Source organism: Colletotrichum karsti, assembly GCF_011947395.1.
Source record: "Colletotrichum karsti strain CkLH20 chromosome Unknown Scaffold21, whole genome shotgun sequence".
NCBI lineage: Eukaryota > Fungi > Ascomycota > Sordariomycetes > Glomerellales > Glomerellaceae > Colletotrichum > Colletotrichum karsti.
Window position 1 is genome coordinate 240,790 of NW_024065921.1, and position 20,532 is coordinate 261,321.

Sequence of the window (20,532 nt, forward strand, 5' to 3'; positions counted from 1 at the left end):
CGCTTGATCAGCCTGGCAAGGCCGCATCGCGTCACGGCCCGGTCTGTCTTTCTGCCCTACGGAGATCTCAATATCTGGAAGGTATGGACGTGGGAACATCCTCTAGTAAATCACTCACACCTACGGCCGTAAGTGTGACAATCCTCCCCGCAACCTCCTGCGCTGGTGTCCTGAGCGGTTTTCGGAGGGTCTTTTGTCGACCACGGAGTTGGTTCCGTTGTGGCATCCCACCCCCGCGAAACGGCATGCCGCTGTGAGGCCCAGCAGAGCCGTTTCAAGGCTGAACCCTTGCATTGCGGTTCTCCAGGCAGAAGCATTTCGCAGGACGCGATCCTATTGGCACGATCCACGGGGGTGTCTAATCTCCTGCGTTCTGCTTCGGAGAGGCACGGCAGCGACGTCAATGTCTATTTTTGTCGATCACCTTGGCGGGGGTTGGATGTGCTGGCTACAGATCATCTGAACATGTTCCAATCTGCGCTTCCTCGACCTTCGTGATTTTGCTCACCTGATTATGGGCTCATTTGCACCGAAACTGGGGATAACATCGATGTTGAGACTGCAGGAGATTGGCTGGCAAGCAATGGCTCTCGGTGAGTTGAATTTCACGAAGGTCGAGGATCTTCATGAGCTTAGAGCCATTTTGGGAAATATTGAATTAAATCGTGCTTATATTTATTTTTAGGTTTCCTGCATTCACAAGTATCACGGTTCGTAGATGATGCTCGGGAACACCGACGCATCGACGACCCTCAGGTTCTCGACGCCCTTCACCCGCAGCTCGCTGTCGACAACCTTGCCCATGGCACAGGCTTCCATCGGATGGTAAGTACCGCTAATTTTGCCGTGTTAGCTGGAAAATCCAATCTCAAACCTGCGTGTTGACTCACATAACAGAAGCGCGAATCCGGGCCTCAATGTCCTCGTCGCTCGAATCCAGGCTGAACGGCTTCAGTTCAGCAGGGGGCGTCTCGGCTTCGACGATGCCCTGGCTAAGTGGCGAGTCGTCTCCTATCATCATGCGCGTCATGTGACGCATCGAGTCACGCCACACAAAGCGGTCGACCTCGGAGCTGAAGAAGTTGGGTTTGATCAGGGGAGGCGTGTTGGGGTCGGACGATGCTATCCAGACGGAGTCGCGGGAGATCGGAAGAAGACCCACGTTCGCGGTCGTTACGTAGGGGCTGTTAGACGACTGCCACTTTTGTAGGATACAATCTACCAGCTGCTACAGGTAGGGACCATCAAGACCGAGTTAGAATACTGACAATTGTAGGGTACGTTCTTGTGGGCAGTCGTGAGCACTTACAGAAACCCGTTTATGAACACTGGTCCGACTATAGAATTCAGTGAGCCAGCTGCAGGCCAGAGGACGCTTCAGACCAAACCTACCGAAGTCTCTCGCATCCTTTGAGCGCCCTGAAGTTTCCACTGAGATCTAGCATGTTCAATCCCGGCGAAAAGATGCACCAAAGCCGACGGGAAAGTTCATAATGGTTCAGTGATTCTATTCTGAAAGAGTGGACTGATCAGAACGGGGATTATGTGTCCAATTTCAATGTGCATCTAACAGATGCCTCATCTCCCCAATAAGCGCCGACTTCAATCATAACGGAGTCGCTTACTGCCATCCAATCACCGTCATTCCATCTCTGTAAAGGCCTCGTGGACACCATTATTTGCATGGTCCTTTTCTCTCCTTCTTTCAATTCAACTACCCCGTACCCTAACAAGCACCTTCTGGGCCAGTCTACAACCTCCACTACGCCATATGCTTGTGCCACGAATCTTCCCGCTTTGTTTCCGGTATTCGAAACTCGAAATTGAATGGGAATCTTGTCAGCTTCTAGCTCACACTGATTCTGAAGGATCTCCAAGTCGGAAAGGGAGAATGCTGTATATGACAGGCCGAAGCCGAAGGGATACGCTGCCTTAACCTGTAAACGGTCGAGAAGGTGTTGGCCATACCACCGATCGTACTTGATTGTCTCTTCGTTATCGTCGAAAGCGGGAAGGTGTTCTTCGCTCGTTGGTATTGAGAAAGGAAGTCTTCCACTGAAATTTGCACGACCGAGCAGAACTTCTGCGAGTGCTCTGCCGCCCTCACATCCTGAATACCAGCCGAAGATGATGGCCGGTGGCAAGCTGTCCCACTCTTCGATTATCACCGTCCCACCAGCCACGATTGTAACGATAGTTCTTCGGTTGACTTCCACAGCTGCCTTTATGACTTCCACATCATCGGGTCGCAGCCTCAGACTCCGCCTATCACCGCCGGTGCCGAATCCGTAATTGTCCTTCTCGCGGTCGTCCTTCTTAGGCGCAGGGTTTACCAATCGAGAAATGACTGACTTTGCTTCTTCTGATCCATCGTCTGGAGGAATGACGTGGCTCAGACCCGGCGTAGCGTTGAAAGCAGGGGCTGTGTACTCTCCCTCGTCACGGAAATCGTATCCCACAACTACAACGACAACCTCAACAGCAGCGGCGATACTCTTGATGCTAGCCAGGTTATTCGAGCTTTCAAGTACCACTTCCGTTTCAGGAAGGGCTTCTTTGATCCCCTGGTATGGCGAGATGATTTCGGGACAGCGCACGTGCGATGAGCCCTTATCACCGGTATTTTTTGAGTCGGCGCGCCACCCGACGATGCCCACAGAAGCTACCTCTGATCGAATGGGCAAAATAGGCGCTCCTTCCACCGTGTCGTTCTTCAACAGGACCATGGACTTTACGGCAGACTCCCGGGCCAGATCACGATGTTCTTTGCTGAAAACAACTTTCTTCGTTGACTTGATATCGCCGCGGAGGACCTCATTCTCAATAACGATTCGTAAAATGGCATGACCAGCGCGATCAATATCGTATTCGCTCACTCGGCCGGTCTCAAGACATGCTCTTAGGTGTTGCGCTCTTTGCTGTCGGAAGGGTGCCTCAAGGTCAAGTCCGTTTCTGAGAGATAGAGCAACGTCTCGGAATCCGAATATGAAATCCTCAATAACGAAACCCTTGAATCCCCAGCTAGTTCGCAAGATGTCCGTGAGTAGCTCCCTGTTCTGGCCTGCAAACTCTCCCCGCACAGAGTTGTAGGCGGACATGACAGAAGCCACGCCACTTTCAACGATGTAGCGGAATTGGGGCAGGTAAACTTCGTGAAGAACATCTTCATCAACTTGGACATCGATCTTGAAACGGGCATTCTCCATCGAGTTCAGAGCGAAGTGTTTGACGCAACCCATGACGTTCTCTTGCACGCCTTTGGCCATCGCGGCGCCCATGGTTCCCAGAAGAATGGGGTCCTCTCCGTATGTCTCCTGGATACGGCCCCAAGCCGGGTGTCTGGGGAGATTGACACAAATGCCTCCAAACAAGTTGGCTCCCAAGGCCTTGCACTCGCGGCCGATGGCCCTGCCGACGCGCTCTTCGAGGGAAACATCCCAACTTGCGGCGCGTGCCATAGCCACCGGAAAATCGGTGGAGTTCCCCATGATGCAGCCGCGAGGACCATCGGAGAATCGAACCCCGGGAATCTTCAAACGGGGGATTTCGCCCATGATGCAGGGTGTATGACAAAATCCTTTGGTCGTCATTGCGTAGAGTCCTGGCCAGAAAGGTTCGTCGCCATCTAGTAGCCAAAGACGTTCTTCGAGAGTGAGCCTCGATAGCAAATGTGCAGCTGTGGTATCACAGTCCGCGAGACCGCGTTTCACAGCTGCAACCGCCGTTTCCATGTTAAAGTGTTCGGTGAATAGATCCATAAAGTCAAGGTTATAGTCGAGGAAGTTGTTGCGTCGTTGGGATATGATTTGTTGCAAATAAGACAGTTCTATGTCTAGATGGCTTCCATTTAGCTCAAATCGATACAATAAATTAAGTAAATGGACCGATATTTTCGTATGATGAAGTAAACGGCTTATATGCAGCAAGACTTTGCCGCCAGACTGCCGAAATTACGTACGACTAGGCTCTTCATCCATAATAAGGAGCGCCAGATTGACTCGACAGAATTGACTCAAGGCTCATCGCGTGTTGCTGGTCTGGGGCGCATATCTTGGCGCAGAATAAATCGTATTGAATACGAAGGGTCCTAGAGTGTTAGGAGAAGCAACTGAACGCATCATCTCCAATCATCTTCGTCAACACAAACTGCATACCCGTCAATAATCATGACAAAGAAGCGCCATTATGACTCGTCCTCGCAGGAATTGCATTCTCCAGGTTTTCCTATACCGGCGCAACGAAGCGCGGACACGCGGGCACGCGATAGTCCCACACAATGAGTCCACTTCCCCATGGGGAAGGAGGGGACATCTGAGATGGATTCGGTGGCTGCGTGGAAGCGTTGTCTCTAGCTCAAAGCTGTCAGAAAGTATTCGAATACTAAGTGGTATATATTTTGATGTGCTGTCGCTTCTTCGGACAGTTCTCTTAGCTTCCGCCCAACTGCTTCTAGCTTTGTTTCACCATCTTCTCCTATTCTTGTATTGAACGTCTTGATCATTGTACAATAACAATGGCTTGGTTCAGAAAGAAAGCAGCACCTACTGTCCAGGCCTCTGTGGGTCGCGGTATTGCGTCAGTAAGTCGGTCCTTACCGGCAATATTCTTCAATGTATTTCGATCAGGTCGTTCAAACCTGAAATCATAAATGAAATGCTAACAATGGCCGGAAATACAGGTTCTTCCACAGGACGCCTCACCCTGGTGGAGAACACCTCACTTAGTGAAGCTCAACCTTCTCCTACTAATACCTCTGCTCTCATCTGGAGCTATTGGCTATGATGGTATATTCTGGTATTCCATCTAACCACAGTCTGCTAACATTCAATCTCAGGCTCCATGATGAATGGGCTTCAAACTCTACCCCAATGGCGACAGTCCTTCAACAGCCCTGAAGGGGCCATTCTGGGTCTCATTAACGCCATTTACCCTGCCGGCAAAATTGTTGCTCTTTTCATCGTTACTTACATATCCGATCGTTTTGGCCGCAAAAAAACAATGGTCATCGGAGTTGTCACTTGTACAGCGATGCCTTTCCTTCAGGGCTTTGCAGGAGACATACCAACTTTCGTCACAGCTCGAGCTCTGCTCGGCTTTTTTACCAGCTTTATTTCTCAGCCAAGTCCAATCCTAATCACAGAGTTGGCCTACCCTACGCATCGGGGCAGAATGACGGCTCTTTACAACACATCGTTTGTGAGTGAAGGTATACCTGGCTAGCTGCGTGAATATCAACTGATTCATGGTCTTTGCAGTATCTAGGGGGTATCATAGCATCGTGGTGTACCTTCAGCACATTCAAGTTCGATTCCAATTGGAGCTGGAGGCTGCCATCTATCCTCCAGGGTCTAATGCCTCTTATGCAACTGCTTGGCATTTACTTCCTTCCCGAATCGCCCAGATGGCTAATCGCTCACGGAGAACGTACCAAGGCTCGCGATATCCTCACTCAATACCACGCCGGTGGGGACGAAAACTCACCGCTTGTTGACTTCGAACTCGAAGAGATTGAAATGGCTCTGACGGCAGAAGGTGATCTCTCCAAAACGTCGTGGATCGATCTCGTTCGCACTCCGGGCAATCGGAAACGCACGTTCATAGCCTTCGTTGTTGGCTGGTTCGCGCAGTGGAACGGAGTCGGCCTCATCTCTTACTATCTGTTCCTGATCCTCAACTCTATCGGCATCAAACAAGCGAAGGACCAGACACTCATCAATGCTCTTCTCAACGTATCCAATTGGGTCGCATCTGTCTTTGTGGGCGCCCTCATGGTCGATCGTCTAGGCCGCCGTACGCTTTTTCTGGTATCAACGGGGGCGATGCTGTTTTTCTACGTCATTTGGACCTCCTTATCGGCGACCTTCGTCAGAACCAACGATTCATCAACTGGTAAAGCAGTTGTCGCTTTCGTGTTTTTGACCTACTTCAGCTATGCGATTGCTTGGGTGCCGTTATTACAAGCTTACATTGTTGAGATTTTCCCATATACTCTTCGGGGTCGCGGGCTTTCCTTTCTTTATCTCTGTAGCTTCAGCGCGCTCGTACTTGCTAACCAAGTTAACCCCATCGCTATACAGAACCTGGGGTGGAAGTATTATGTTGTGTTCTGCTGCATCTTGGGATGTCTTCTAGGTGTTATCTACTTCGTCTTCCCGGAGACAAAAGGGCACACGCTAGAAGAAATCCAGGAGGTTTTCGAGGGCAGTCACACTTTGACGTCTATGGGCAAGGTCGCTACCACTGAGGATGCCCAAAGAGAGGACACACACATGGAGACGAAGAGGGGCGGCTCTGTAGATCACGTCGAAGGACCCCAGATTGAAGATCGATCAAACCGCACGAGATGAATTACCAGAAATTGGTTTGTTTGATCGGCCGCTTTTCTTGCAGGATTTACTGGTTTTGTTCATTTGTTCATAATCGAAATGGCTTTACGTTGCAGTCAAGGTAACACATAATAAAGATCCGAGGGGCGCAGCTCCCCCGGAACCATGAAGGTCACATTGGTAATTGCAATACCACGCGCACTGCAATGCAGCTACCCTTTTCTTTTCTTATTCGCTTGCTTTAATATCTCATTATATCTAATAATATGTTGAACTTTAGATACTTGGATCTGTTTCTTGACAAGCTTCAGACCACATTGGCTCTGCAGTGAACTTTTGCACTTCTTAAGGCGACGGCTGAGAACCTTTACCGCGGGGAAACAGGCCAGACTGAAGGTCACAGTGGGAAGTGGCTGCTGCTAACTTTTCATGTATTTTCGGTGTGGCAAGCTTCTTCGCCCCATGAGGCTCAAAAGGTTACCACTAAAGGGTCATCCCATCGCCTGCCACAACACGTCAGCCAAGCCCAGTTCTAAGGTTTCCAGGTTCTCTAAAAACGCCTGAGTTGAAAATTTTCTATTGGTTTAAAATAATATGTTAGCTGCGCTGATTGGCCATACTCCGCACAAGGGGGTCTCTGGCGTGTTGTGGCACTCGAAGGGATAGAGTCCAGTCTCTGCCGCTCATCACAACGCATCAATCCTGCCTTTCTTCTCTCTAAATTCTCCATGCCCGGCGGAAAATACCTAATCATTATTGCTTCCTTCAACGGCTGTCTCTTTCGATTTCAAAGCAAACTGTTTCAAACATGCCCGCCTCGACTTCAAGCCAAAACGAATGTCCCTTCACGACTATGGAGATTATCCGAGCTAGTGAACTATTCCATAGAGAAGCTAATGGAGATTTTCACTTCCATTGTATGGAAGGTATCGTAAGATGGGAGAACAAACTCTACATCGGAAGATGGCAGGGCCGGCAGACGATACCGTCTGATTTTGCCGAACTTGAGAATCCAATGGTTTTGGAAATGGAGGACCGAGGGCCGCAAGTGAAGTCCAGCTGGACATCGGCGCCACCAGACAGCGCCTACTTCGTCAAGACGCCCGACTTAAAGGCTTACTCCGTCGATGTGGAAAGCTTCATCCGGCGAGAGATCGAGACATACGAGGCACTCAAACAACATCCTCATCCGCATATCGTCCAATACCACGGCTATCGCGAAAAGAACGGACGCGTCTCCGGGCTTTGTATCGAACAATGCACGCTGTCGTTGGGTGAGAAGGTCAACCCGCGCCACTGGAACAAGTCCGCATTTCTCTCAAGCGGCCGGCCCTTGGTCAACGATCTCCCACAGCTGAGGAAACAGATGGACGGCATCCGCAGCGCTGTCGCCCACCTTCACTCCCTCGGCCTGGTTCACAACGACATCAACCCCCACAACATACTCATCGCCGAGGATGGCCGTCTGCTCCTTTCTGATTTCGACAGCTCCTGTCGTACCGGGAAGAATTTGGACGAATCTAAGAGAACCTTCACCAAGAGAACGCCTGGGTGGTACGATCCAAATGTCTCTGTCGCTTCTGAAAAGAACGACTTGGACGCTCTGGACGAGTTGCAGACATGGCTGTTTGGCTCATCTAGTGAGGAATTTCTCTTTCGTCGCTGCTGAAAGGGACGGCTTAGATGTATGTGCAGCGTGCTCTCGATGGGTGACAGACATGACTGGCTCGGGCTAAAGGGTTGACCAGGGAGCTGGGCTAAGATATGGTCCACATCGGCTAGTTTGCTTAGGCGTTTATGTCTTCGTCTGTTGAGACTTGGCGTCCGCCAATGATCCTGCGGGTAGAACAGGGGTATAAGGCCAAATACGAGCACGACGAGAAGGACGACGATGAGAAGAACGACGACGGAAAGGACGACGACGGAAAGGACGACGACGGAAAGGACCCCAAATATTGGGTCATATAAATCCGAGAAAGAAAACTCCATTAGGTGTTGGAAAGAAAGCCGCGGAATCTTTTATTTGGTCCTGGTCATCTCTTGAGTCCATCAATCGGCAGAGTTTTGTATCACTTAATAAACGCTTTGCCTCTTAGCTTGGGATATGGGATTAGATAAAACGCAATTGAACTGGGCTAAATACAGAGCAGGTAGCAATCTCAAGCGGAGGTGACTTTTCTTCTGGACGGATATGTTACGAATGAATCGATCGTACCATAAGGCCTACCACCCCTAAAGTCTCCAGGAAACGCTCTGAAAACCGCCACCAGGGCCCTTTGCTCTCTAATACGAAGCGGAATACAAACTCCGGTCCAGCGATCTTATGCTGAATGACGTTGAAAAACATGTCCGTTGCCCATTCCGGTTGGCTCTTTGTATTGAAATAATAAACCCAAACGGAGCTGGCGGCGAAGACAGCGAAGGTATCGCGCCGTTTTTCAGCGGAATGGTGCGGAATGGCTCTCGAGATATTCTCCCATAGCGTACTGACTGGACTGCCAGGTTGAGCTTCTGGAATTCGTCGGAGACGAAGGCGTCGGCAAGAAGATTCGAGCGCGAGGCGTCGTCGCCCATTGTCACCGAAAAGTCCATGTTCCGTGAAATGGCGAAAAGGTCGCACATGTCGGGATCGATGATGTTGCTCATGTATTCGCCCTCGGTGTATACTAGCTTGATGTTGACGATAGACGCAGGATTGGAAGCCTCATTTTTTGAAGTATTCAAGAGACCAGGGGTAGCAAGTCTGATATGGGAGGTCGAGAATGAACTGCCACAAGTCATGGCAGGTGCGGATGGGTGGCTTGTTCGTACGGAGGTCGAGGAAGAAATATATGAAGATCTCCATGCGTCTGGATTCTAGAGAACTGATCCTTTCCATAATATTGTACCGCTGGCATTCATCCCAGATGTGCTCTGTGGTGTTGCAGTAGGGGCAGCCGTCGATGTCACCGCGAGCCGTGGCGGGTCCGACGCAGTTGCGGAGACTGTGGCCTTATCTGCCGCAGTTACCACAGATGATATTGTCGGGATCCTTTATTTTGTAGAAGGGAATAGGACGATCCAAATTTACGATCCTTTCATAGAGGTAGGGGTCGATGTTCATTACGGTGTTGGTAATGCTTAGTTTTCGGGAGAAGACTTCGCCGTCTTCGCCGTTTATTCAACAAAAGATGTCTTAGTATCGTTAACGCTGACTTGAGATTTATGTGTCAATTTTGGTGAACTGAGACGTTGGGCGATGATGAATAGGAGGATCCGCACTCTGGATGGAAGGCCCTCGGGTTCTTTCCACTGCAGAACTGAGGCAGCGACGTAACAGCTGCTTTCCCCGAATTCGACTTCCAAATAGGTAGGCAGGAAGAACACTTGCTTTACTTGCGGAAGCAGGTAGTCCGCCTACACAATTAACGTGATCTGGAAGCTTTTTCCTTGGATATGACAGTTTACCTAGGTATGCGAAGAAGCTACAGCGGCGAGAAATCTCTCAGATACGTAAAGAATTCAGTGGTGTTGAGTTGTTGACTATTTGTATTCCCTAGGGATTGGCGGAGGTTCTGTCCCTCCCGTCCTGCAGTATTTCGGGGTTATTCGGACAAGAAATGCTGATACAAACGCATGGAACCGTCAGTTGACACAACGTTAATCATGCACATCTGATGTTACGTTGCTCTTTGTTTGTGGCCGAAGGATCTCTGGGAGCATTCTTCAAGCCCTATTTTCAGTCCCGCAAATACGCCACGCATTTCAGGGACCTGATGGGGTAACAAAGTAGCTAAACAATTTCCCATCCATGATCCATTCGTAGGGGTATTCTCGCATGCACCTGACGACGAGTTATCGTTCAAGTGTAGAAACTCATGAATACCAGAATCCGCTCAACTAGGGTGGACCAATCAGTGAGAGCCCTGTCAGTCTCCAAGGTTGCTCTCGTTGTACTCTCGTTCAACCCTTGGTACTCGACGAAAGTCCCGTTCTTCTACGAATCGGAGCGAGAGGCAGGGGGGGGTTGCGGATTCTACTGAAGTAGTATTCATAAGTTTCTATAGTACCTAAGTATCGATGGGGCATGAGTTATTTGGAGTCATGTAGGTCGGGACACACCGCTTTATTTGTTTAAGTATTTATGCTGGACGAAATGGAGAACATTCCGACCCTCAAAGCCCTATCTACACCAAGCAACCATCCCTCAATCCACGTAACTATCCAACGCGCCGCACGAAAAATCATCGAGGAGAAAATAAAATGACTTTTGGCGTCACCCAACCCGAATTTCCCGAAGGCTGTGCCGTCGTGTTCGGCGGCTCTGGCGGCCTCGGCCGCGCGAGCGCTGGCCTGATGGCGGAGCGCGGTTCCAATGTTGTCGTCACCTACCGTTCGCGCCGCGCCGAAGCCGAGTCCTTAGTGGAGGAGCTGCGCAAGCTCGGGCGCCAAGCGAGCGCGATAGCCTGTGACGTTACCGACCTCAAGGCGGTCGAGGCCGTCTTCAAGCACGCTGTGGACACATACGAGCGCGTGCACACGGTCGTGTCCGCCGGCGGCCTAGTGTTCGATACGGGCCCGTTGGCGGAGTTCACGGAGGAGTCCTTCCGCGGCGTCATGGAAACCGACGTCTACGGCTTCTATAACATCGCCAAGGTCGGCGTGCCGGTACTGCGAGAGGGGAAGGGCGGCTCGTTCGTCGCCCTGATCACCAGCGCAGTGAATCGCACCGTGCCGTGTGATGCGCTCTCCGCCACGCCCAAGGCGGCGGTGGCTATGATGGTGCGCCAGCTCGCTACCGAGGAGGCTGCTCACGGCATCCGCGCCAATGCCGTGGGACCCGGCGTTATCAACGCCGGTATGGTGCTGCCGATGATGAATACGCCGACGCGGGCCCTGCTGGAGGGTGCCACTGCGGCGACGCCGCTTAAGCGCTGGGGCGAGGCTGCCGAAATTGCTGAGGCAGTAGCTTTCTTGGCCTCATCGAAGGCGTCCTTTATCACCGGCCAGATCTTGATGGTTGACGGTGGCCTCGCTGCCTAGCTCACATGGAACCGGCGCGAATGCCAGCTTTGCGCGAATCTTTTGTAGCTATAGAAGATGAGAAAGTTAATAATAAGGAGTCTGAATCAATCTAGCATCGGGGCTAATAACCGGGCTGAGATTTACTTCCATATAGGCTGCATGTTATCAGAACCAGTGGAATAACGATAGTTAAGTAAGATCAGGGCAGCTATTTCAAGGTGAGCAACTGGGTGAATCGATTGCGCTTTGACAGCAGAGTCTGCTGCTTCTATAGCATAGGAAAGATATCTTACTTGGACCAAATTGGATATAGATCGGAGTTCGATTGTATTTGCGTTCGTCTCAGGATTTTTGTCGGTTATACTCCCAGTCTTAGGCTCTTAGCAGCCCAGGCAGTAGCCTCTGGCCAACAGGAAGACTGTGACAACCCACTCATTCAATAACGGGGCAACTGAATGCTGAATCTGGGGTTGTATGATCTATTGAATAAGCTCCCGGCAGTCCTGGTAGATTAGATTGTCCACTTGGTAGGCCTCCCGTAGCAAGCGAGCTCGGCCCTCATTTTGGCCAGTACTTACATCCACGAAACCAATTTTCTTCCATCTTGGTAAACCTACCCACTTAGCAGACAAATTTCTGGTTGTGATGTGTAAAAGGCCGCTATGCAGGAGTTACTGAGACATGCATGGTCGCTTAACATCGTTGATTCTTGGTGGCAGCAGTCTTGAGCTTCAGTTTGTCCGCTAAGTTCTTCAATGGTGTGAATGGATAAAGTGAAAGACCGAATCTCTTCAGAATCATCGAATACTGAGCCTCTTATCATCTCAGACCTTGAAGAGGAGGTTTGAAAGTTCAAATTCATTGCTTGCTCCCAGCAACATTACCCACGGCCTCGCGAATGCCCGGAGATGTTCAGAGATGCACGTATACGCTATCCTCATATACACGGAATCGACTTTATTGGATGAAGTTATGTCAAATAGTGGTCATTAACATCGAGCAGTCGCGTCGAACTTCCTCTTCTGGAGCTACCGCAGAGTGCTACAAGTAGTTGGCTGACCTGTGTGTCTCTGCGCGCGCCTGGGAGACTCTCGAGCTCAACAAAAGCCCTCTCTACATGCCGAGCCGACGGTATTCGTTGCAAATTTCTGATAATTGACTGGTCAATTCGACCGTGGAGCCACCTTGCTTGTAATAAGGCTGATCCAAACGCCTGTACTTTGTGTCCAAGCTGCTCGCTGCGTCTCCCATGCAACAGCCGAGTACTCAACATATCTTGTGCCGATTTCAAGATCCTCGTGGAATGAACTTCAAGATTCAACTTGTGCCCATATAATAGCTGCAATTCGGGGTCCCGGCTGATGATCGGAAGTGCTTTAGTCAGAGAATTTATACTTGTTGGCCACTGTTCTTCGTAGGATTTCAGATATCCTTTCAAAACCCGCGAATTGTACTCAGATGCCGATCTAAACGCGGCCTCAACTCTTTCAAGCTTCTCGATATGGACTTCTTCTGGAGCAGGCTCGATACAGAGATATATGAAAAGATCGATGCTTGCCGGACCCGTCTCGAGAGCCTTGTCAAAAGCATCGAGAAGCCGGTCTAAGTGAGCGAGCTCCTCAGGCCTCTTGGGATCTACCAGCTTCTTAAAATTTCCCCTACTAGATTGACGCAGAGTCTGCCGTTGTTGCGGGGTTGTATCTGGTCCCTCAAGTGCAAACAGGGCCGACAGTTGCTGGTGGTGATGGTGTGCTGCCGCAGATCGATTCCACAATCTGATCCGGTCCCGGTCAGGTTGCCAAGCAGCCCACATTATATGCTGCGGAATCAATTCTTTTATAAGCTGCATGAGCACGGTATCATGTTGTTCAATGGCGCGTCGTAGGCCAGACACGATACTGTATGCTTCGCACCACCCGCTCGACTCTAGAAACGTGTCGAGATAAATGCGCAGTTTTTCTTGAAGTTGATTCCGGCGAATAATGGAGAGAACCAGATCATAAGGAAGCAGGTCCGAGCCTGCTTTCAGGTTGAACCCTATCGCTTGCAGCAACTTTCCAACAGGAGGCAGCTTGCCTTGAGGATTGTGCCTATCTCTGGCGATGGCGAGCAATTCTTTTGCCGCAAAGTTCTCGTCAGCCGAAATGAGCGCAGAGAGGCCCGCCCCTGAGCAAGCAATCCTTGCCTGAACGAGACATTCCAAGTAAACTATGACTCTTTTATCGAAAAACTCATCTTGTTGAGTTGTATCCGGTTTCGTGGAACGTAGTTGGAACTCAGCTGCTCCGGGTGACAGCACATGAATGCAGGAGAGGACGCCAAATTCGCGGGCGGGAAACTCGTTTATCAGCCCTCTGAGCTCGTCGCAAAATCGCAGGTCACACTCGTCGGTGAACCTCTGGAGTGGCTTTCGCCCGAGGAAAGACGATATGTCCGGTATTGATGTGTGAAGCAAATAGTAATTTGTAGTGGCTTGTAGCTCATCGAGGGGGAAGGGGATAGTCGACTCGCTTTGAAAGTGTTGGATTGCCGTAGAGTTGCGTATCTGGTGTCGCCAGCTGGGTCTGTTGACCACTTGCATGGCTTATTAAACTGAACGATGAAACAGAGGTTCGAACTATAAAGATTGTCTTCGAAACTCAATATCACTGCTCTCAGCAACTACATAGAGAAATAAGATCCTCTGATCGTTCATATTATGATACATATCATCAAAGGTGATGAGGTGGACGGAACAGGGCTTGTAAGTCAGAACGGGCCACATTAGCACCACTTGTTGGTTGCCTCAAAATGAGGCGGAGGCAAACTTCCAACGTAATTCATAGACTTTTCGTCTACATACACATGGCTGCATGAAAGTGCTGCAACAGCGGTGGTGGTTGCACATCTGTAGAGGTGGTGTGACTGCATACGTGCTGACGCCGCCTCTCGGGAGTGATCGGTCATATGCCTACACGCGTGTGTGTGTGTGTGTGTGACAGAAAGAGGGAGAGACAGAGAGAGAAAGAGGCAGTGCTGAATGCAGACTGCACAGCCAGGGCATACAGCTGCCTAACCAAGCGGCTAACTTCGACATGTGCAGGTATAGTATCGAAATCTCGGCTTGGAGTCTGAGCCGAAGCATCAAATGTGCCCAAGTTGGTTCTTCAATGCTAGTGCTAGAGTTGCCCTTATGTTAGTGGAGCAGTCATCGACAAATGGGGATGTTTTGAAGGTTCAAATTGCCCCTTATGTTACCTTTAGCTAGGTGATTAAAAACGGGTTCAAGTCCGCGAGAAGATCGGAGTGTACTCTCTTACATCAAATCAGACATGTTGAAATGGTTGAGAACGTCTTATTCTATGACAAAGTGGCTATTGCTCCGTCGATTACAAACAAACCTGCTCACACGGCGCAGACATAATTCCACACAGTTGATTTGACTGTGCTATCAAGTCTGCGGAGGTGAATCCGAATCCTGCGAGGATGGTCTTGAAGCTCTAGTCTGCGTTTCCTCTACATCCTCCGATCTCTGATGGGCTCTTGTCCGCCGTGCTGGACGCTCAAAATTCATCTCTAGTTCCGGTTGACTCGTGCGAGCCAATCCTTGAGCCCGCGACTGTCTTGAGTTGAGCTCCGATGGAAAACTGTGCGCTGCAGGGACCTCAACTGGCTGTGAATCGGTTGGAGGATCAGAGTGCAGCTGAGAAGCGGCCATATGAGAGGTACGTGGCAGTTCAGCGCGTCTCGGTCTCGAAAAATTGTTGTCCAGCTCGGCGGCGATCGACGAAGCTTCCATGGTAGCAGTCGGCGACGATGCGTATCTGGTTCTAGGGGCAAAACCAACGGGAGGACGAGGTGTAATATGGGGAATGGGATCCGTTATGTTTCGTCTCGCAGTTCCATTCCTACCGCTTGTTGACTGCGAGTACGACGAACGCAGGTCAAAACTGTCGTCCCGCTCTTCTCTCCGCCCAGTCACTGGATGTTGCCGGATAGGAGGGGGGTTGTACCTATGAATAGGCGGCACGGGGCCTTGAGTTGAGCTGCTAGGTCTAATATTCTGAGATGGTCGATTATTTCTAGTCAATGTTCTCCGTGGGCTAGGTTTTGGTGGCTGAAGATTCGAGATAGGATGCTGGGCGGTTTGAGAGGAACGATTGGAGAGGCTTGGTACCTTCGACTCCCGTCGGCCTGCGAAGTTGTTTCCCGTTTTAGGGTCCAGATGCCCAAATTTGCTCTGGAGGTCGTCGAAGTATCTCGTTGCGAGTTTCTTGGCAGCTTCTCTGGAGCCGTTGAAACTATTACGTTGGTTCTCCCAAGCAGACGTGACAATTCTTTCCAAGTCACTGCTCTTAGTGTCTCTTATAATCTGAGCAAAAGATGGCGACTGGCTTCTTCCGTGGCTTGTACGATCTTCGAGTCTCTTGACAATCATCCTGCGAACTTCTGACTCGATGAACCGTGAAATATCGTTTATGTCTGATTGTGTTTTCCAGGCCATGAAGCACATGGTGGCAAGAAAGAGACACGTTAATAGCCCGTAGGATATGTCACGAGCGAGGTCGGCCGTCTGCTTGTTTTCTTGTACGAGCAAAGAAATCTCCAAGATGGATCTGACAAAAAGTAAAATAGCACCAAGCACGGAGAAGAGACGATTCTGTCGCAGGGAGGGGGTTATTAGATCAATGTTTTCACTACTGATGTCTGGTATTTACTCACCATGGGTACTTTTCCCTCCAGCTCTTTAGCCCGGAAGAAAAACGTCGAACAAGCTGCAAACACAGTGAAGCAGGTGAAGACTGCAAGAAAAACCGCCGTGGCGATCTCAAAGTTGTTCTTCTTCGTCGCGATGTCGTCAATGGTGTTTAAACTGACAAACTTCATCCAAACGATCGCCAGTGCAAGATTGAGGACGACGTAGAAAAGGGAGACTAAGCCAACGATGAAAATGGCGACCTGGGCAGCTAGCCACCAGTGCTCTCTTGTAAAACGGTCATCTTTGCTCCTGGGGTTGTCAGATCGCTCTTCTGATTGCTCCTTCCCTGAACGAAAGCGTATCGCCAGGTCTCTCCAGACAACCCTGTATGTGCCCCAGACCAAGAAGATCGCGGAGCTCACCCGCAGAAACTCCCAAAGAGCTACGGCCACGATGAGGCCGAGGACTGCAGGTCGGCGGTCGTAGTGAAGCCATCGATCAATAAGTGCGAAGAAGTACCAACTGTATTCGAAAGTGTTAGCAACAATGATTTGGAAAGCCCCGGCTTTCTTTACATGTTCAGAAATTAGATTTGAGTATTTACTCACAAGACGAGTAGAAACGTCCCAGTCATGATGCTCTCAAATCCTCGCCATACATTGCCTCTCCGGTAAAGCCGATGAAAGAACGTCGCGAAGCTCAAGCATCCAAAGAACCAAAGAGTAACAAATACTGCTCTGGGCAACTCGATTGCTGGTAGCTGTTGCGCTGGTAACTTCCAAAACGTGGTTGATGCCATCGCAAAGAAGAGATGCAGAATGCCGTCTTGATCTTCACCAAAACCGTGTCAGGCCGCGGGAAAGGAAACGAAGATTGCGACTTTGGGGGTTTGCTCGATCTGCGTATGTTTGATCACAAGTAAGACGGTTGGTATCAAAGTGCTCAGCAGTCTGAGCTTATTCGACGACGGCTGCCTCAGGGATGGCATGCGGCTCTGCTTGGAGCAGGTCCATGAGGTGGCTCATCTGATTGTCCGAGTATTCTTAGCCGTGACTTCATGTTCCCTGAAGTGGAATTACTATTTCATCATGCCATGATATGTGATACGAAGCCAGGCTGCGGATCAGCAAGCCCTGAAAACAAATGCTAGATAAGGCAACCAACCGTGTGAAAGCCCGCGACAACGCAACCTGTGCGCACTTGAGAGGTTACATTGTGAGAAGATGGTGTTGCTTTCAAATCAATGTCTTGAAAGCCTCCAGCACATGGAGGGCATTCCAATAGTTTAATTCGCTGCTGTGTCCAAATCATGTAATCCAGCATAATCAGCTCGAGGAGCAGAACATGCAGCCTGCTCAGCAGGCTGCATGTAGCAAACCGTCCTCACCGTGTTCTGACATCTTATTCGCTCAAAGAATTAATACATAGTCGCATTCAAGGCATCAAGACGTTCAAGTCGCATCTGCGCAATTGCGCGCCCGGGGGTAAGATCCACAACGGACATGGGCCTCAAAATGAGGCTGCTGCCAACTTGGAGTCCTGATCCTGCCTGACTGCAGATCTTGACGGGTGTGGCAGAGCAAGGAGAACTTTTCATCCCGCAGATTGCTGAGAAAAAGCTTGCACCCGCATTAAGGTAAATTCAGCCGACTGACGAACTGTTCTCGTGATGAGAATCTCTACCCGAAGAGTCTAGACTGACGGCAAAAGCGGCTATCTTGACTCCTAAGCCTGCAGGCATCACCGAAACCAGTAATGAGGCGGTGCGAACAAAGTGTAAAAACGCTACTGCAGCCTAAAACACGAATGCAACTGTCGTTGAGTCCTGTGGTCCTTGATTCTGTCGAGGTGCTGAGTGCACGGCAAAGCGGCATCCAACAACTGTATTGACAGACAGCGTCAACAGCACCCAAAATTCAACTGCGGCAAAATTGCATTGATAAAATTCAATGCGCGCGTGACTATCTATTCTCGTTCATTGGTTTGAAACACCCTTGAGCGAAACGATGCTTCCCTTAGCGATGACGGCCTCCGAAGAAAGATCCTCTCTCCCGTCCCCAATTCTGACAAGACCAGGCTGAATCATGAGATCTACTTCGACCATACCCTTAGCTTCTGCTTCCTCTGTGAACCGTTCGCCAGCTGAAATGACATCTCCGTGTCCACAAACCTCCAAGAAGACCTGAGCCCTCTGTGAGCCCATTTGAAGAGCTAGTTCTCCAAACTCTCTCATCAGGTTTTGGATTTGCATTTCTGCCTGAGGAACTAGACTGCCGTTGTTGAGGCGCTGAAGAGCATTTGCGAGCTCTATTGCAACGTAGGAGACGTTCTTCTGAAACATTGAAGCGAAGCCATCTCCTGATGCGTTAGATCGTACACTTTGAAGGATACCATCAAAGAACCATGCTCGGCCAAAATTCGTCTCCTTGTTGGTTGGAAACACCAGAGACTTTGAATTTGCATCTGGCAAATGTTAGTGAAGAACGCCATATTTCAGAAAGAATGACTCACTGTTTCGGCCGGATCGCGCAAAAAGCTGGTAGAACATGAGCAAAGACTGAAATCCTTCACCATGGCTTCCGAGGCTCCCGAACCCCAATTGGTATGCGAAGAAGCCACGAATGATGATTTTCCAGCACACGCTTCTTACAAAGTTCTGCCAACCTCTGCTTGAGTTTGGGTTTCTGACCAAGTATTTTGTCGGATCGATATTGGAGTCCACGGGGATGAGGTTTGTCGTAGGAACGTAGGCCGTCAAGTTTTTTACTTGTTGAGAGAGCCTCTGCAATGCTTGTCCAAAACCGTTATCATGGATTGGCTTGTAGTTGCCACTCGAGCTGAAGGCCGCAATCCGTAATTCTTTGAGGGCCAGTTTGTTCGATAGGTCCTTGGTACGCTCGTCGTGATCAGTCTTAGCTTGCGATAGCTGCTTGGTATTCTCCTCCTTTAAAATCTCCATCTCGGCCGCGTGCTGAATCGCAGAAGTGCTCGTGTCCTCAAGATGTCTTTTCTCCAAAGCCTTGATCTTGTCACTATGCTCTTCTTGTCGCTGAGTGCCTAAGCGAATCTCTTGATCGTAGGCGAGCTTGACTTGTTGTATGTCTCGCTGTACATCTTGGACATGTTTTCGCGTTCTTTCCAAGTCCACCTGCGTAGATTGTAATATTGATCGCAGGTTTTGAATCTCTTCATTTCTGAGACCTGCCTCGTGGAGAGCTTTCTGCAGTCTTCTGTCTAGAATGCCATTCTCGTTGGCCTTATGGTCATAGTCTCGCTGTAGGCTCTTCTCTGCTTGAATTATACGTGAGATCTCACCCTTGTATTTGCTGTTTTGAGCTTCTAGGGTAGTGATGCGAGATTTCTGTTCTGCGAGGGCTCTGTCTCGCTTCAGCTTTGGGCGGCGCTCTAGTTGTCGTCCTTGCCTTTCTTCTGCTCTCAGCGCTCTCTCGAGGCCTTCAATCCGCCCCTGATAAGAGTTGCGCTCTTTTTCGTGGCACCTTAATGCCCACTGGAGCTCCTTGTCTTTCCTTTGAAGCTCTTGTTCCATGTTGAGATATTGCTCTGTGTAGATATCGTTCGCGTCGCTGTAAATCGGCAAGGGGCCTTGTACAGCTGGGAAGTCTCTCCAAGCCCCACCCATTGGGTCCGATTGGCCAACATGAGCATCAGAGGAGATCTCTGGTTCCTGTGTGCGGTTCAAATCATAACCATATTCTAGTGGGCCATCTTCCGAGACGTGATGATGTATCAAAGTCGCGGGAACGTTGAAAGAAGCCGCATAAGCGTCTCTGCTGTCAACGGGACTCTTCGCATGCCTTTCTTGATGTTGCGTCTGTTCGTCATCATGACGAATGTCAAAGCTCATGCGCTGGTATCGATAGCTCGTTGAAGACTCTGCGTGTTCGCTCCCGTCTAAAAGACCGTGTTTCGGGGGAATCGGTGGTCTTAGCTCTGTCTCTGGACCGCCGTGTTCTTGAGCCGCTGGTCTGTTGTTCAAACTTGACATTCGTAGAGGCTTTGAAACTCCCCTACCATTGTCCTGGTAGAAGCTCTCAGTAAGGCCCGTCCCTTGCGATCGAGATGGAGGCCCCGAAGCCAAGGTCGAGGCGGCAGTTGGCTTTCTAGTCGTGCAACTAGGCTTTCTGTGCTCTTCATGGAGTGCTGCCTCCCTGCGCTCAGTTTCTCGAGTCTGTTCGAAGCCTTGGTCGTCACCTGGCTGCAAAGCGGTGTCGTCTGGGGTTTGGTGAGAAGAGCGTTCGGGTGAGTGCTCCCTCGTTGACGACCGGGCGTCTTCATCAGTGTCACTTCGACGAGTCTGATGGCGATATCTTTTCTTCCTCCGGGGGACGCAAAACAAAAGCTTGAATTCATCCTTGAGATTCGTTAAGAACTCAGACATTGGATCAGTATTCTCTCGATCGGTGTGGCCCATGGTGCAAGGAATACCAGTATTGCCCTGTCTCCTGGGATGGCTGACAGAACTACATGCAGGGACGGTCTGCGGGATTCGATTATCTGAGCGGG

At 50.1% G+C, this 20,532-nt stretch overlaps 4 protein-coding genes across 4 annotated transcripts; 2 read left to right on the forward strand and 2 right to left on the reverse strand.

The window, feature by feature from the left end:
- Positions 1-705: 705 nt before the first annotated feature.
- Positions 706-3,554, reverse strand: CkaCkLH20_06912 (uncharacterized protein; the record flags this gene model as incomplete). Its single annotated transcript, XM_038889629.1, has 3 exons — positions 706-835; positions 891-1,184; positions 1,969-3,554. The coding sequence occupies 3 exons, from the start codon at positions 3,552-3,554 to the stop codon at positions 706-708; spliced, it is 2,010 nt and encodes a 669-aa protein (XP_038744992.1).
- Positions 3,555-5,351: 1,797 nt separating this feature from the next.
- CkaCkLH20_06913 (uncharacterized protein) lies at positions 5,352-6,347 on the forward strand (the record flags this gene model as incomplete). The annotated part of the gene is made up of 1 exon (XM_038889630.1): positions 5,352-6,347. The coding sequence occupies one exon, from the start codon at positions 5,352-5,354 to the stop codon at positions 6,345-6,347; it is 996 nt and encodes a 331-aa protein (XP_038744993.1).
- A 4,221-nt stretch (positions 6,348-10,568) lies between these two features.
- CkaCkLH20_06914 (uncharacterized protein) lies at positions 10,569-11,348 on the forward strand (the record flags this gene model as incomplete). The annotated part of the gene is made up of 1 exon (XM_038889631.1): positions 10,569-11,348. One exon carries the CDS (start codon positions 10,569-10,571, stop codon positions 11,346-11,348), a length of 780 nt encoding a protein of 259 aa, XP_038744994.1.
- Positions 11,349-17,983: 6,635 nt separating this feature from the next.
- On the reverse strand, positions 17,984-19,648 carry CkaCkLH20_06915 (uncharacterized protein; the record flags this gene model as incomplete). The annotated part of the gene is made up of 2 exons (XM_038889632.1): positions 17,984-18,471; positions 18,520-19,648. The coding sequence occupies 2 exons, from the start codon at positions 19,646-19,648 to the stop codon at positions 17,984-17,986; spliced, it is 1,617 nt and encodes a 538-aa protein (XP_038744995.1).
- Positions 19,649-20,532: the final 884 nt, after the last annotated feature.